General features: G+C 45.0%; 2 protein-coding genes across 9 annotated transcripts in view; one reads left to right on the top strand and one right to left on the bottom strand.

Moving 5' to 3' along the window:
• Window positions 1–7579, top strand: part of ZC3H12C (zinc finger CCCH-type containing 12C) — a 51392-nt gene extending 43813 nt beyond the window's left edge. For all 5 annotated transcript variants that reach the window (XM_054803162.1, XM_054803138.1, XM_054803155.1 and 2 more), the window contains one exon: window positions 489–7579. In XM_054803162.1, the coding sequence (XP_054659137.1) occupies window positions 489–1885 (1397 nt within the window). In that variant the 3' untranslated portion in view covers window positions 1886–7579. The remainder of the gene's footprint in view (window positions 1–488) is intronic.
• An 8004-nt stretch (window positions 7580–15583) lies between these two features.
• Window positions 15584–17573, bottom strand: part of RDX (radixin) — a 48170-nt gene continuing 46180 nt past the window's right edge. For all 4 annotated transcript variants that reach the window (XM_054821904.1, XM_054821895.1, XM_054821886.1 and 1 more), the window contains one exon: window positions 15584–16278. The gene's annotated coding sequence lies outside the window, so the exon portion shown is untranslated. The remainder of the gene's footprint in view (window positions 16279–17573) is intronic.

The raw sequence follows: 17573 nt of genomic DNA, 5'->3' as shown, positions 1-17573 counted from the left end.
TCCAGAAAGCCCTTTTCTAATGTGATTTGGTCATAACACATCTAAGTTTTCTTCCAGAAAATTGATTGGGCTGTCTGAAGTTTAGCTACTGAGCATCTCTACAGGCACACCAGCGTCTTGACTGAGCTGAAACCTGCTGGTCTTATGACTCTATGAGACTTTCCTGTTGAGTTTTCTGGCTGTATATGTCCTTGACCCAGTGCAGCAGATGTGTACAGACACACTGACAGTGTCATGTTCAGGTCAAAAGTGTGGCTGGTAGTGTTGGTCTGCATTCCTAGAGCGCTAGCTGCAGCACACTGCCACTTCCTCTTTTTTCCCACAATACAAGAGAGGAGATACTCAAATCTCACCCTGTGTCACACAGAACCATTTGCAAGATCTTCCAAATCATCAGTAAAACTTTAAATGAAGGGCATTTCTGTTGTTTGATGATTAACAGATTTTGGTTGAAGCTTTTTTTTATCTGATTATGTTTGTATTAATAGGGAAGAAATGTACCTATGGACACAAATGCAAATACTATCATCCAGAAAGAGGAAATCAGCCTCAGCGATCTGTAGCTGATGAACTTCGTGCCATGTCTAGAAGCACAGCTGCCAAAACTACAAGTGAAGGAGGACTGGTAAAAAGCAATAGTGTTCCCTGTAGCACTAAAAACGATGGGACTTCTGACCTGAAGCGTGCTGCTCCAAAGAGGCAATCGGATCCTAGTATAAGGACTCAAGTCTATCAAGACTTGGAGGAAAAGCTTCCCACCAAAAACAAATTGGAAACCAGGTCTGTACCTTCTTTAGTTAGTATACCAAGTTCCTCTGCTGCAAAACCCCAAAGTACTGCACCTTTAACTAACGGCCTTCCATCCGGAGTTCACTTTCCACCTCAGGATCAAAGACCACAGGGACAGTATCCTACAGTGATGATGGCAACCAAAAATCACGGAACACCAATGCCTTATGACCAGTATCCAAAATGTGAGTCTCCTGTGGATGTAGGGTATTACTCTATGCTGAGTGCATATTCAAATCTAAGTATATCTGGTCCACGTAGTCCTGAAAGGCGCTTCTCCTTGGACACAGATTATAGGATTAGCTCTGTAGCTTCTGACTGCAGCAGTGAAGGGAGCATTAGCTGTGGCAGTAGTGATTCCTACGTGGGTTACAGCGATCGCTCTTACATGAGTTCGCCTGACCCACAGCTAGAGGAGAACTTGAAGTGCCAACATATGCACCCCCACAGCCGCCTTAACACTCAGCCCTTCCTACAGAGCTACCATGAGCCTCTCACACGAGTGCAAAGCTATAGTCACGAAGAACCAAAGCATCACCACAAACCTCCAGTTCCATACATGGCTGTCCATCTACAGCATCCAACAGTCGGTGCTCGTTCTAGTTGTCCAAACGACTACTCTACAGCTCAGAGTTCATCACATTCAAAGACCATGCATCTGGGGAGAGCCCTCGTGTCCATGAGAATAGACAGCATTTCAGACTCGCATTTATATGATAATTCTCCATTGAGACACAGAAAGCCTTACTCTGGCCAGGATGGGCTTGGAAGTTGGGATAGGCAGAGTTACGGGATGGATGCATATGGCTACCGCCAGACCTACTCCTTGCCGAGTAACCCCACACAGCCGTGTTATGAGCAGTTTGCCTTCCAAAGCTTACCTGAACAGCAGGACCAGACCTGGCGTGTACCCTACTGTGGAATCCCTCAAGACCTTCCAAGGCACCAGGACACCCGGGAGAAGGTTTACATAAATCTCTGCAACATCTTCCCCCCTGATCTTGTGAGGATGGTTATGAAGAAGAACCCTTACGTGACGGATGCTCAGCAGCTTGCTGCAGCCATCTTAGTGGAAAAATCTCAGCTAGGTTATTGAGAGATGATGCATCTTTGTGGTGTCTAGTAGTTTTCAGCTCAGCTCTAATGCTGAGGGAGGTTTGCTACAATAGCATTTGGGATCTCCTTCTCAGCAAGGAGGTTATATAGTAATCCGTTTATGAGAAATACTGTATCATGGAGTCTGTATGTATAGCCCCATGCATCGGAAGTACCAGATAAGTTTTGTGCTCTAGTTTGAAAATTTTTAAATGGCTATTTTCACAGCTGGAGAATGTTCCAGTTTAAATTAATATATATATATATAAAAAAAAATAATCTGTGGTCTCTGGTTATAATCTTTGGTGCATCAGGGGTTTATATGCAGCACTTTCTATCCTTGTTACATGTTGTTAGGATTTTTGTTTTCGTTTTTTAACTTGCTGGATGTTTGTCCTTAGGCTGCCTGGTATTAACCTGCAGAAAGAGGATTTTGCTACTTCTGGCAGGCAATTTTCAAGCCAAGTTTTTGAACTTTTTACAACACCATAAGTATGTATGTATGTTTGTTTTTGTGAGCTTTTTTGTGCTATAATCATCTATTTATAGGAAACAAAGATTTACTACAGCACTGACTTCATTTTTTAAACAAATAAGTTACCAGTTAATGGTGAAATGGGTAACAATATATTAGTAATTTATAGTACGGCACTTTTCATTGCTTGCTTTGGTTTGTTTAAGTAGTTACATGTTTTGTTCATGCAGTCAATTAGTAAGATCAGATGCAATCAGAGGAGGAAAAAAAAGATTTTTTTTTTTTTTTTTTAATTTATGAATAAGGTAAAAGCCTTCTTGCCTGATTTTCAAAGGTGCTGAGAATTTGCAGCCCCCTTTGAACCTAGGAGAAGCCGCAAAGGCTCAGAACCTCCCCGAACCCTTTCAATTCAGCTCTGTGTATTTCTGGTCAGTAGAAGGGGGCCTGAAATCGTAGGGTCCCGTTTAGTTGTTTTATGTGTTTTTTCTTTGTATTGCTGCACAAGTGTACTGGATAAAATACGCTTTTCATAAAATATTTACCTGTTTTTAAATGAATTTAATTATCTCAATGCAAGTTTTGTATTTAAGATACTGTTTGATTTTTCTTGCTATTTATCAAGGCTGGCCTGAAAAGGTTTTGTGTGTTGAGGATATGCAACATTTATTAACTGCACTATGGTAATGATATTGTAGCTCAAAATAATAACTTAAACTTTTTTTTTTTCCCCCCTGTTTTGGTTAGGGAGGGTTGCAGGGAGAGAAGATACCGTATGTGTTTCTGAACTTAGTTTTTGGCCTGTTGCATCGTGTAGGCCTGATTCTTGCCACAAATAGTGTAGTTTTAGAAACAGACAAACCAAGTCTGGTTTAGTATTAGTAAGGGATGTTTCTGGTTTTAAGTCATGGGTTTTACTAGCACCTCGTAAGCTTTATATATATACACACACACACACACACACACATATAATAGAAATAGATTTTGCAATTGATGTCAGATGAACTTACATGACATAGTTGCCGGCAGTTTGAGGTTTCCATCCATTGTAACGACGTTCAGTGTTTAAAAAAAAAAAATTTAAAAAAATCACTAGTTTACACTATAACTGCCAATAATTTCGGTACACTTGCTGGAATTTAAAGTAAGACCCTGAAGAACCAGAAAGTACCTTTTACTGTTGATACAAATTGTATCTTTTTAACTGAGAATGATTTTGATTTGTAGATTTAGTAGAAACACAAATGTATAATTATAACTAGTCTTTTGGGCAACATTTTATCCCTTATTTAAAAATTAGAGATTTCAGACATAGAATAGACCTAGGGAAATAAAAGTAGGTATTTATTTAGGTGTCTGTGTCAATTTCACGTACTAAAAAGAAAAAAGAAACTATTGGCATCTTCTTCCTTCTAAAATCTTTGTAGTGGGAACTCACTAAAATAAAGGTAAAATGCTGCCTGAAAATGATGTCCAAGCACCTTTGAATACGAAGACGTTTTCACTACTTGTGTGACACCGTGTGTTGCAGCGAGTAGGGTTTGGGTATACAGTAAATGCTTCTAAAGAGCATTATGCTTATAGACATATCCAATAATCTGAACCATGTTCAGCAAACCGATTCAGGACATAGTGCTCACGCAGCTTCCGCTGCTGATGCGCTGCGGAATCTGCCGTCGCCTGTCCCTGCGGCGATACCGGAGGGGCTCTACGCCATCTGTCCTGCGTTGTCTGTTTAGGGAGAGGACTTCTTCACCTGTGGCAACAGTTTTTCCCTGGATTTGGTTGGTCGCCACCCGTAGAGCATGTTTTAATGTAGAGATCGATGCAGCGCTGACGCTGAGGTTTGGACTGGGAAATGGGTCTCATCTTAGTTGTACACTAAGACTTTTTTAAATTGAATTACACTTAAGTACTACACCATAGTGTAGATGCAGCTGTTTTAATAATGCATTTATTATATTTGTGTTTTTAAGGGGTTTCTACCTTTATTTTTTATGTAGGAATTTACTTTTGCCAAAAGTTGAATTCCTTTAAGCATGACCAGAAACGTGTATGTAATAGAGGCATTTTGTCTTTTTCCCTATCACATGAGCATCAGAATGCTTCCTACCGCCTACGTGTCTGGCCTAGAGAGCGGGCTTAGCCATGTTGTTAAAACGGTGCAAGGAGACACGTGGGACTGTGTGCTGCAGCGCCCAGACCTGCGTTATCAGTATTGATTGCCTCCGCGTATGTCTAATGCAGTATTGAATCCCTGAAAGTGTGTCAATTGCTAGAGAATTCTTGTAGTAGGTTCTGTGCTTTGTACTCAAGCACTAAAAATGCTTTAAAAGTGTAAGAACAGGAGTAATTTGGTGGGTTTTAATGTTGTGCAATGATGTGCTAGTTCCCCTTAGACTCTCTTATGTTGGGTAAAGCAAATTTACTGTGGACAAAATATCAGCCTTGATAATTCCTTTGGTTTTGCTGTGATTGATAATAGAGAGGATGCGGAGTTGCATGCGAATTCCTCCATGACGAAGAGTTCAGTCTATATTTTTAACAGGCTGTAGAGAGGACACCAGTAATAAACATGCAAGCAATGATACCGGTCAAATTTGTCAATGTAATTGCGTTGATGCAAATAACTGAACTGTACCATCCCGTGTTTGTTAAACAGCAAAAGGTGGTTCCGTGATGCTGTCTTTGCCCCAGTTGAGTGCCAGCGTTGCAGTGAAGGATAAATACCTTCAAGTTAGGCCTGTCGCACCACTAAGAGGGCAACACATCCCTTCGTCTTCAATACTTGAGAGTTGTTTTGATACTTACCAGAAACTCTGTATTTTTGATACAATCCCAATCTGTAATAGCTACATCAGTAATAGTGTATGGATACACAGTATTTTGAACGCACATTTACATTAGGCATCTGCCCACAACTGTTTTGTATACAACGTGTTGCCAATATTTAAGAGTTTTTAAATATGTCCCACGGATACCTAATTTCGAGCTAAATATACCCAGGTTATGACAGTATTAATCACTTTGTTGTCTTTTTTTTTTTTTTTTTTTAAATGGGGGTGGGGGGGCATACACACACATATACACAAACACTTGGCAAGTGGGTTTAAGACTACTGCTAGTAGTCTGAGGTGAGATCATATCTTTTCAGGTGTCCTGTTTTCTTTGGTATGTTTGAATTGTAGCTCAGTCCTCCACTGCAAAACAGCTCTGGGGAGAGCCAAAAGCCCAATGAGTTGGTGTGACACCCCAAAAAAGAAGCCGTGCCAGTCTGGTGAAGCCCCTGAAGGGGATTTTTGCAGCCTTGGAGTACATGGACAGTTGTTGATTTGTTGACCATCTTCTGCTGTGAAAGTTGTAGCTAATGGTGAACACTTCTCATAAAATATCAAAGCTATCAGTGTAAACCAGAGTACCTCACTTGAATCGGAAAGCAGAGGGCGTTCACCTCAGCAAGGTGAGCGCCGGAGGATGAAATGCCTTGGGTGAGAGATACTGCAGCATCTTGCCGCAGTAAGAGACTACCAAAACATTCATCAGGTTTTATCCGTTGATGGTTTGACCAAGGTATTTTTGATGTGTAAAGCTTGAAAAATGAGACACAATGCTTTCATACTGTCCAGAGCATTTAGAAAAATACCCAACTGACTTTGCATTGCTACTGAAAATTTAAAATACTGTGCAATTAAAGAGACCATTTTTTAAATAAAAATAATTTTGAAATTATTTATTTTGATTTACAGTGTGACTCTTACTAATTTATTCCTTGCATTATAAGGCTGTGGTGGAGTGCTGTTTATATTTTTTATTTATCATTGGAACTAAAACTGCTGAGAAGAAAAAACAATAGATTTAAACTTAAAACTCTATGGCCTTGTTTTGTTTTTTTATAAAAGGGCTGAGGTTTTATAAATGTCAAATCCTGTGTTTTATATACTTTGTAAATTTTAGAGAAGTGTAGTTTAGGAATTGTGTTCAAATTAAATCTGTGTGTGCACATCGTTTAGACTAACCATGCAACTAATCCTAAAATCATCTGTGTTAAATGACTGTTCCAGCTAACCTTTTGCTAGGTAACATGAGAGGCGTTCAGACTTCACCTTTAAATGTTCTCAAATACATTTCATATATCTTAAGGTTTCATCAGAACAGGTGTTTGCATGCGAGCCATCCTGGGTGCATACACTGGGTTTTCCTTGCAGCGCATTACACGCTGAAGTACGTAGATGATGTTTGTACAGGCACTGGCAACCACTGCGTGCTCTTCATAGTTAGGAGTATGTTTTAAATAATTTTCCATCTTTAGTCTTAAAGGTTTGTCCTAACTTGTTGCTTGAAGGGTGTATTACTCTGTCTACCCTTCACCCTAAATGAATGCAATACTTCTCCTGCCCTCTCTCAGAGTTGGCAGCCAGTTGAGAGCCCACTCTCCTGAACGCCTACACACGTGCCCAACAAGCACAAGTACTCGCCTGGGCCGATTTTAGTGGCATTTGAGGAGACCTGAGTAAAAGGGGCATGTGTGTAAGTGCGGGAGGAGGGGGGGCCTTGGGGAGCACAGCTGGAGCAGCGCCTGCTCCTAGGAGGAGGTGAGATCTCGCTGGTGCTGGCAGGTCCTTCAGCCAGGATTGCACTTCGTGGTCGCTGGGAACATCTACAAACTGAATCCCCTCGGATGTTTAAGCACGTCCATCCTCAGTGTTTGTAAGGTGCAACAACCTACTCTTCACCATGTAAAACAAAACCTCTCTGCTTTCTGTAAGCCAACTTTTTCTTTTGGTCTCGGATGAAGTCTAATTTACCAAGTTAGGTTGGCTGGTTGGTTACTTTTTATTTATCTGAATGACATTCTTAATGAAACTGATATTTAAAAACTGTTTTACCAGCATATTACAGAACATCCTGCAAGGAAAGAGCAATGCAGATACAGCAGCAATAATTGTGTTTTGTAGTTCTTTTTCTCCTCATTATCTCTGTACTTGTGTTGAGTAGGTGAGATTTTAATATTGTCCTGAAGTCCGCTCTAGCAAAAACATTAGCTAAAAATAATGTTTGGAGTACTTGGTAAAGCAATTATCAAACTGGCTCTTTGTTCCTTCACTGGTTATTCTGTATTATTTCTGGGATGTGACTATTCACGTCTTAAAACCACCTTCTAAACCATACAAAAAACCCATGTACATGGATTCTGCTTTTAGAGAAAAAAATAAAGATTCATTTTCCTCATTGATGGGCTGGTTTTTGTTTCATAAGAAGAAAAATAATCTCAAGAGCAGCATGGACGGTGGCAGTGACAGACAGCTTTGAGTTCCTGCCTGCACAACAAAACTGCTCACTGTCGTGCTTTAACCCGGCCGGCAGCTAAACACCACCCGGCCGTTCGCGCACTTCCCTCAGTGGGATGGGGGAGAGAATCGAGGAAAAAAAGTAAAACTCATGGGTTGAGATGCAATTGCTCACCACCCACTGACTGACACCCAGCCTGTCCCCGAGCAGTGATCCCTCACCCAGCCAACTTCCTCCCCCCCCGCAGTTACATGCTGGGCATGACGTCATATGGTATGGAATATCCCTTTGGTCAGTTGGGGTCAGCTGTCCCGGTTGTGTCCCCTCCCAACTCCTTGTGCACCCCCAGCCTACTCGCTGGTGGGGTGGTGTGAGAAGCAGAAAAGGCCTTGGCTCTGTGTAAGCGCTGCTCAGCAACAACTAAAACATCCCCACGTTAGCAACACTGTTTTCACAATAGACCCAAAACACAGCACTATACCAGATACTAAGATGAGAATTAACTCTACCCCAGCTGAAACCAGGACACTCATTCCAAGGAAATTTAAACAGAGTTTCAAAATAATAATAAAAAAAATTATTAGAGATTATCAATTCTTTTTTAATGCAGTAATGCATATTTAATAGGTGCTTTTCCCTCATTTCACTTACTGAAAAGACTAAAACTCGGAGGTTAAATAGCAACGTCAGTGAGTTAGTAGCAGAATTTGGATGGAGACACTGTGGCAGTAGACCTGGTCTCCTTTCAAGTACCGCTACACGTCTATTCATCTTTCATTGAGTAACTAGTGGTGGCCTAGCTCAGAATATTGCAGTGTGAATAGAATTGAGAATAGAGTTTAGAATAGAATCATTAGCTGATGAATGCAAAAATAAAGCAGAAGCTGCTATAAGCTGTGATAAAATAACTATTCAAAACACATGGAGCTGTTGAATTGGGTTTTTTTGCCAAATTGCATTGCCTGGCCACGGCTGGTATGCCAAACTTGCTGGGACCCCTTTTCCTGACCTCTCCAGCCCCACGTGCAGGCACAGGAGCAGCCTGCCCGCCCTGCAGCAGGGAGCGAAGCAGGGCGATCCAAATGCAAGTGGAATGAGCAGCTGGCCTAAAAAAAAAAAAAAAAAAAAAAAACTAAAAAAAACCACCCCCATAGTGTTGCCCTTCATCAGTTGTGACCACTGGTAATTTGCTTAATGCAAATGTTTTGCACAGCTGTGAACATCTGCTGTTTTACTGTACCCAGCCCGAGCATCTGACTTGACCGTGCCGCCTTTCAGGGCAAAGGGAGGCACTGGCGTGAAACGTAAAGGCCCCTCCCCAGCAGCTGGGTGGAAACGTTACAGCGACGTACCTCCGGGAACGCTGATCTCAAAACTCATCATCGTGTGCATGAACCGTGACTGAGCGCATTGGCAGCGGAGCAGAGGAGCGATAGGAAGCCGCGTGCGTGTAATGCGAGGGGCGGGAAGCGCTTCCCCGGCTCGCGGGGCAAGGTGGTCCCAGCCCAGACCTACCGGTGCCGATACGCTCTTTGGCTTCAGGTGGTGGGTCCTTTGCGAGCTCTGGCAAGAGGCTGCTTGGTCCCTAACGTACCGTTTTGTGCTTGCGTTGCGCTGTTCTGATCTGCTGCTGGCTCTGAGCACCGCTGTTAGGTCAGAAGTCAGGCTGGGGCATTGCTGGCCCAGGCGCTCCCATTGCCTTCAACTCAGCTTGAACCTTTGCACTCGCTGTCTGGAAATACATCATTTTTTTCTGAAGTGCTGTTTTGAGTTGTTGTAGTTACTTTTCAGTAAGACGCTCGGAGCTTGAGCGAAGAGCGTGTACGTAAACAGAGAGAGGGCTGGGGGTGGATGATCACATCTCCAGCGAGAAGGGATGGATCAACGACCTGAGGTGAGGTTTCCTTGGCTGCTGATCTGCACAGCGCAGCGCTGCCAGTTTCTTTGGCCAGCTGCTCAAAGTCTTTCGCTAAAGCATTAATGTTGTGTCTCCACATGATAGATCCAGAAATCTTCTATTTGCAGTAGATGAGGAAATTAAATGGCATCCTCTGCACACTTTCCCTTACGCTTTTTAAGACAGTATCATGTTATTCACCTGGCAAAACCCCACAATTTTGGAGGGCAGAGGCTCCATCCCCCCAAAGCACAAGTAAAGGACAGACCCACTTTATGGCCTCAGAGGTGCAAATTGCTTCCACTGTATTTATCAGACTGAGCAGAGGTGTCTGAAGACCCCACACGTGTCTCCGAGGGCCCCGTCCTGCTCTGCTTGACCTGCAGCCTCCACCCAGATGAGTTAAGGAGAAGCCGGGTTGCTTTTCCTGCAAGTTGCTGTTCCCTCAAAGGCACCACTTAAGGCAAGGGAAGATAAAAACCCATTTCAGCCATTTCAGATGCAGCAGCAAACTGCAGGTGGGAGGTATGTTGAAGCTGAGCTGCTCCAAAGCTGAGAGCTGTAAATCCAGAGAGCTGAGGAGCAAAAGGTTGGGCAGGTGCCCACAGCCTCACCATAACCACCAGTTTGTTGGCCCCACAAAGAGCAAGAGGTAACGGCCTAGAGCACGTGCTGAGCTGTCACCAGGCTTGGGTCGTAAGCCCAGTACAAGATCTAATGAGCAGATTATAACTTTTCTGTTATGTAGTTTAGCACACTGAAGGTATTTATTCTGAATAGTTGCTGCTTCCCCAGTTGCGCTGCTCAAGTCCCTGTTTGGCTCTCAACCGTAGGATGCTCCAGCTCTTGCCCCTGAGCTGCAGGACAGTACCTGGCGGGGATGCTGGGTGAGCATCTCAGCCTTCTCTCCCGTGGGGGGGCCAAGCACCCCCAGAGCGCAGCTTCCAACCAGCTGTCACCTGCAAGCGCACCAAAAATTGATTAATTACTGAACTCATTACTTAAGTTTATGGTTGTGATGCTGCAGCATGCGGAAGTAAAGACCCACTCGCTCTGTTCCACACAACGTGTTCATCAGTGGCGGTGGTAAAACACCAAGGGGAGTGCAGTAAAAGTGCTCCAGCTGATCTTGACCAAGGGATTGCTTTAAACATCAGCATTCCCAGCTGTAACTTTTCTCTTCAGTGAGACCTCACAGCCACTACCAGAGTCATGCTCATTCCTCATTTTTTGAGGAAACTGGTACACTGGATAATTCAGAGGAGTTGCAAGACTGTGTGATTTGACACGTCCCTGGACACTCTGGTTTCTTCATAGGTGGTTTGCTGGCACAGGCTGGATTTCATTTTATGACATTGCTTCAAGAATGCCAAATCCAGTCTTTTTTTGCTCAAGTCACTGAGCTACTGATGCTTGTGTAATCTGGTTTGGTCTCTTAGGATGGCAGTCACAGCACTGCCTGAGGCCTCTCCTCCATAGCTCTTTCTCCCCTGGGTGATCAAGGAAAGTGAGTTTCCCCAATTCAGTCGGGTCTGTAAGTCCCACGAGGCTCTGCTTGCCTGCATCATGCAAGGCAGGCTTGGAGAGCCTGTTACCAGGTTACAAATTTATCTTGTGACGGCTTTAGCAAGAGCCCATGTGACTCTGACAGGCATCCCAGTGGCTCTTGATACAGGTTGAAATGTTGTTAGGGTGGAGATGAAAGGGCTCCGCTAGTCATCCTGGAGCTGAAACCTGAGCTAGACAACCTGCATGACCTGGTCCAGAGGAGCTACAAAGGAGGCTGTTGTACAACCACACAGGGATGCTCCTTGCGAGGCCATTTCCACGCAGGAGGAAGCGTCGCTTTGGCTGCTCTGAGCAGCGTCCTCCAGCCTCGCAGGATCTTTGAGCTCATTCTGCACTGAAAAAACATATGAGAGATTTTCTGCTCCAGTGCACAAACTGTCCCCTTTGCTCCAAAAGTTTGCTGTGACTGTAGAGAAAAGCTGGCAAGGAACTGGGCATGGTAGGAGTGCATGCATTAAATGCCACCCTCATCCTGCTCTTCAGCAAAATGACAGAGGACCCATGTTCAGTAGCCCCAAGACCTCCAGGGTCCTGAGACCTCCAGCATGGCAGAAGCAGCGTGTTGAAAATTATTGAAATAGCCCCCACCGATCAGGTTTGTCGCACACACTGTTTCACTGCACCTTCCCAATTGCGTGGCAGGTTCCTGGGGTCCTCCAGCCACCCCCAGGAAGGAGCTGCTGCCCAGCCTTTCTCTGCCCTTCCCTGGGGACCTATCCGACCCCACAAGCCTCTCCAAGGAGAGCTTGGGAAAAGCTCCAGGCTGAAGAGGACCTGCCTAAAACCAGCTTGTAGGAGACCCAGGATATCAGTCCTCACTGGAGCCTGCAGGGCTGGACCAGGGGGTGGGTTGAGGAGCAGGGGTGCCCCTCTCCCACCACCGCCAACAACCAAGTGCTGGCACATACATGTGAGCACCCCATGGTAGGTGTGCAGATGACATTCCTGGTGTCTCTCTGTCTCATGGCCTCCATAGAAAGGATTGGGCTTTTTTCTTCTTCTTCTTCTTCTCTTCTTCCCCCCAGCTGAACTTGCCAAAGCAGAAGGCAGGCAGGCAGGAAATTAAACACCGCTATTAATTTACATGAAGTGTGTGAAGCGTAAGCAAGAGGAGAGCAGGGATAAGGAGCTGGCACCAGGCGTTGGCCAGGCAGGTCCCTTAGGTCGGCTGGGCTCGCCTTACAGAGATCCCCAATTGTGCCCTGGGACTGGAGCTGTGGGGGTGGTGGGGTGACCTGACCCTCCACGCTCGGGAGGCTGCATGAAAGGGGGAAACCCGCACTGGGGTCTTGCCAGGGTGCTTGGGAGGCAGGGAGAAGGAATTTGGGTTTCATCCACCTATATGAAGCTTGCAGGCATGCAGAAACCTGGATTTAATTTATGTTTTGCAGATTTCAGAAATAGAAACATGGTGGGTTTTGGGGGGGGTGGTCGTTTGTTTTTTCCTCTCCTTGGGGGAAAAAAAAAAGCTGAATTCAGGAGCAAAACACTCCCCTTCTCAGGCAGTGAGAAGGCATTTTCCTACCTGCTCCCCCGCTGCAGCCATCTCGCAGACCACAGCAGCACCTCTTGCTGCTCCAGCAGTTGCCAATGACCCCGGGATGAGCCACATATTTGCAGACTGGCTGCAACCACCGACCTGCTGGGGCTCAGCCCCACTTAAATGGGCTGGGGGGTGCAGACCACGGTGACCCTCAGCCTAACATGGCCCCAGCACTTGGGGGCTGAGGCTCTGCCCTGGTCTCATCAGTCACCATGGCTGAGGAGAGGCAGATGCTCCGGGAACTGCAGAGAAGGATGATGTTATGTTTGTTTATTGATTTATTTTGTACCAGAAGAAATGAGTTTCCCTTAGCTCCTTCTGTGATGAAGTGATTTAACTAATGCTGAAACTCTGTGCAGACAGGACACAGCAGAGCTGCTCGTGGTTGGCATGGGCTACGTCTATAGAATTATTTCACAGAAAGGAAAATGTCAGCATGATAAAAATGGAAAGTGTTAGTATGCCACGTGCTGCCAGGAAACCGGGCTGCTGCCCTATTCTAAACCTGGACCAGACTTTTAATGAAATTTAACTTGTTCACCCCTTCCTTTTCTTACGACCTTTAATTCAGTGGGATACCACCCCCCCCGCTGAGGGCCAGCAAGCGCTGCCGTAGGAGTTGCCAGGGCTGGGGAGGCATGCAGGCTTTCATTCACCGACTTGCCAGCACACATCGACTATGGAGAACAAAGCGGCAGTGAACTTCAGTCATGCCATCACAGAAACTGGGAAAAAACCCCAAAATATATGTAGGTTTTCAGCATTGCCCTCCGTGGCCAAGCGCCAGGCTGTCTGCACCCCAGTCACTGTGGGCCTGCCGGGCCCTGGCCAGCTGCAGCCCGGCTGCAGCCAAACCCTGCCAGACCCCGCTGCAGCCACAAACGCAAAGACTGCTTGTGGAATCAGAGGAAAGGCCCGTGATGAACGGCACAAGGACCAGCAAAGCCGCTGGCCAGCTGCCACGTGTGGAAATAGCACGGAGGTGAGGGGGACATGGAAGGAAAACACCACTTCAGTGGCGATCACGCTGCTTTCTGCCGTGCAGCCCGGGCACTGCTCTGTCATGCTGGGTATTCACGGGCAGCACTGAATTCACTTTCCTTCCCTGCAGGACAGCATCTTTCATCACACAACTCCGCTGCAGCAATACTTCAGACAGACCTTTACCCAGGGGTAAACACCAACCTGCTATTTCAACAACATCCTCCTCACCATGGCAAAATCCTGACACCCCCCAGGGTGACCAAGAAACCTCCAGTGGTCTTCCCACAGGCACGACTGTCACCTCGCATGGAAGACGAGGACAATTTTCAGCCACCGAGGCTTACATGAAGAGGTTGCTCCATTGGAGGCAGTGAAGGGAGGAGGTGATGTCCCCAGGCCGGGTCCTCCAGCAGCCAGAGGTGGGGAGCTGCCACCCGGTCCCAGACCAGCTCCTGCCAGCCACCACAGTGGGTGCAAACCTGCAGTTCCAGCTAACAAGCAGCCGGTCTGATCCCTTACAGATATTTCAGGGCAGCTACATTTTGACCAAAGCTGTATCAGCAGTGAGAGCGAGCCCAAAGCTTTCATTATGTCAAAATCACTTTCATTCAGGTTTCTATTTTTAAATCTGGCTGCTTAGGTACATCACCCTTCATCTTGCGCAATTCCCCCTCTGCAGGACATCCACCAGAGAACTTCAACACGGACAACAGAAGCCAAAAGCATCGTAGGCAGACATCAGCAAAGGCAGCACAACAGTCAATAAAATCCTCGGGAACATTTTGCAGTTGTACGGAAGAAGTATCTGCATTAAAGGGTCTTATTCTGTTTTACTGTTAGAAACCTGAACTAAACACCATCTTGGAGAAGGCTGCCTCAAGTTGCAGTTATGAAAATCAGTTTAAAATCTGACTAGAGATAAAATTCATGGAAGCCACCGTGCCTTGGTTCCCCCAAGCACCAGGAACATCTCAAACTTCCCACACGGGTCACGCAGGGAGAGAGAGGCTGCAGAAACAATTTTAAAAGAATCACCTGAGTGCTGAGCAAGCCAGTCCCGAGGTGCCAGTGCTGGCCTAGATGTGCAAAGCACCCCTGAAATCCCACAGCTCTGGATTTTATGTTCCTCTTGGGGTCCTGAACCCAAACCTTGCCCTCCAAGAGCTGAGCCAGGATCTTGCTTCAACTGCGTAACCCACCGCCAGTTAGAGGTGGGGGAGACTTCCTTCCGCGCTGCCCCAGCTCTGCAGGGTTTTGGCAGGAGGCTGGCAAGGACCCACAGCCCGCCCTGCCCGCCCACAGTCCTGGGAGTGGGGCACATGGCCCCAAACCCTGCCAGGACGGAGAGCCCACTGTCCACAGCCGCCCCCGTATCAGCCACACCAGAGGGCTGCCTACAAGGAGGCAGAGCAGCGAGCACTGAGGCGGCAGCGTCCCCGTTCATCGGGAGGGAGGCTTGCAGAGTGCTGAGGTGGTTCCCTCGCTGGGCACTTTTCAGCTATTTTGGACACATGCTGTAGGGCTTTGACAGCCACTGTTTCAGATCGCGGTCCTCCGATGGATTTACCTGCACAGCTCCCAATGCAGAAGGCCGTCGTGCAGGAAGGCACTGTGAGAAGCACAAATGTTTCCAAGGTTTGGTATATTCCCAAGGGATGCTAGCTGAATTTGGGACTAATTCAGGTGTCCATCTACTCAATTACCAGCTGTCTTAATTACCAGCTCCCATCTTTTCCTTCAAGAGCAATCTGTTCTTTGCAAAGCCAGCCTCCCAAGGCTTATCTGCTCACAGCACAAGATATACCTGGAAACTCCACTTTGGATTGGTGCCACAAAATTAATTACACTTCTCAGAGAAATGAAAAGAAAAAAGAAAAGGGTACAGTCTAGCAACAAGCAACACTGATCATCAAATGAATAGTGATTCTTTGCATTAACATTAAAACCCATTTATTCAGGCGTTTGTGCAGGGTGCACAATTCAATGCAGTTACGTATACACAGTATGCACATCCTAATAGCGTACAGAAAGGCAAGTAGCAACGGGTGCTTACACTGGAAATGTATGTACAGACATATTAAATTGGGAGGTTTACATTAGAAAATTATCTGACGCTATTCATGTATCATCGAGGTTATTAGAAATTGTGTAGAAAACCAATAAAACTTGGAAAGTATCTACTCCTATTTCACTTGACCTGGATAGAGAGTCAGGCTTCCCACACAACATCATTTTGTGGGCAAAGCCTACAAGATCCCCGAGCGCTCTGAAGGGTCACATCACCGTTCACTCTAACACGTCCCATTACATGTTAAAGATTAACGTATTAGTGTTATTTCCTGTTTTTCTGGGAAGAACAACAGCTTAAATACTTCAAAAAGCTAATTTTCTCCTGGGAAAAGACAACAAAGGAAAGATTTAGAGAGACCATGAGAGAATCAAACATTAACGAAATGTCGTAACAGCACTTTCTGGTCCTTCCAGAAAACTCTTCACGGACCAGGCAGCACCTAATTTAAAGCGCTGTAAACTCTCCAGATTTACAGGAGCGCAATGGCAGGCCTTGGCAGAGCCCAGGTCTTCTGCTGATCTTTACCTTGTTCCTATCCTAAGGGCTGCAAGAGATCGTACTTTTGTAACCTGCACAGAAAGACACAGAGAGATCAAGCAGATTTAGCAAAAGGATACTAAACGAAAACAATAGAATTATGCAGCAACATCATAAGAGCCATACTTCACTCCCTGTAACTATTCTGAAAAGTATCAGATTCCTGAATTCAATTTCCAACTGAATTTTGTTCAAGATGTCGGCAGAACGAGGGAGCACCAGAAAAGAATGATTTAGGAAACACGTGGTTCTTGTAGCCAAGGCCCCCAAGGACACCCAGAACCCACCTTCATTGACCTTCAGCTTGAAGAGCAGGTCCAACTCTAACTACTCTTCTACACCTGAGTCAAATTCTTGCACATACCAGTACAATTTTCATGGCAGATTTTAGAATTATAAAGAACCTAAAATCCACCCTGGGAGTAGGTTGGACTAATTTGCTAATGCAGATGAGACAAACCACAGCTGAGTACGACGTACATAAGACTGTGTTAAAACTACTTCCAAAGGTGACTGAAATAAGACGCCTTGTGCATAAATACACCAAATATAGGACATATTTGTAGAACATTCAATCACAGCCAATATTATTTCAGACATCTCTTTTTAGCACAGCACACGTGCTATATAAGCTCTGGTGTTTAGTTTATTCAGTTCGTTGGCTTGTGTGAGCCTTTTGGAGAAAGGGTGAGGACAGCATAAAAAAAAAGTCTCTCAAATTTATTTCTCTCCTAAAGTTTTAAGTTCTCTGGTGGAAATCTTTACAATGAGTCAAAATTTACTTGAGTGAAGATACCTTTCAGAAATGTATATTTTCCATGTTGATTTTTATGAAAATTCATTGTTGAAGTGGCCTGAAAAATGTTTTCCTTTTAGAGAATGACTTCCTTAAATATATTAGAAATAGGCAAAGAATAATCAGTATTTTAACTTCAGCCTTCCTATAGCGTAAACCTCTCATTCTGACTGTTTTAGAGAAACGCTTCAGCTATAAGTATGAATAAATCACAATTTTATTCAAAAGTAATCAGGAAAAAGATTTAATTACCAGATTCTTTGCCATTCAACAAGCATAGTGAATGAGTTGCTATTCAGAAGTAAGAAGCCCTCAATAGCACTTTTTTTATGTTTACAAGTGCAGCTACAGCACATAACATGTAGGAACGTCACATCAAATTTTATACTGCAGCCTGTTTCCCACAAAAATAATTTTCTGGCACAGAAAGTCAGTGGGAACTTCCAGGGCTTGAGCGTAAAGTAAATAAGATGCATGGTTAAGGCTTAGAAGTACTAAAACCACTCTGGTGTTTTAAAAGTCTGACAGCAA

The sequence above is a fragment of the Grus americana genome, chromosome 1 (genome assembly GCF_028858705.1).
Source record: "Grus americana isolate bGruAme1 chromosome 1, bGruAme1.mat, whole genome shotgun sequence".
Classification (NCBI taxonomy): domain Eukaryota; kingdom Metazoa; phylum Chordata; class Aves; order Gruiformes; family Gruidae; genus Grus; species Grus americana.
The sequence above is the reverse complement of the archived record's forward strand: the minus strand, read 5'-3'. Positions and strand labels throughout refer to the sequence as shown.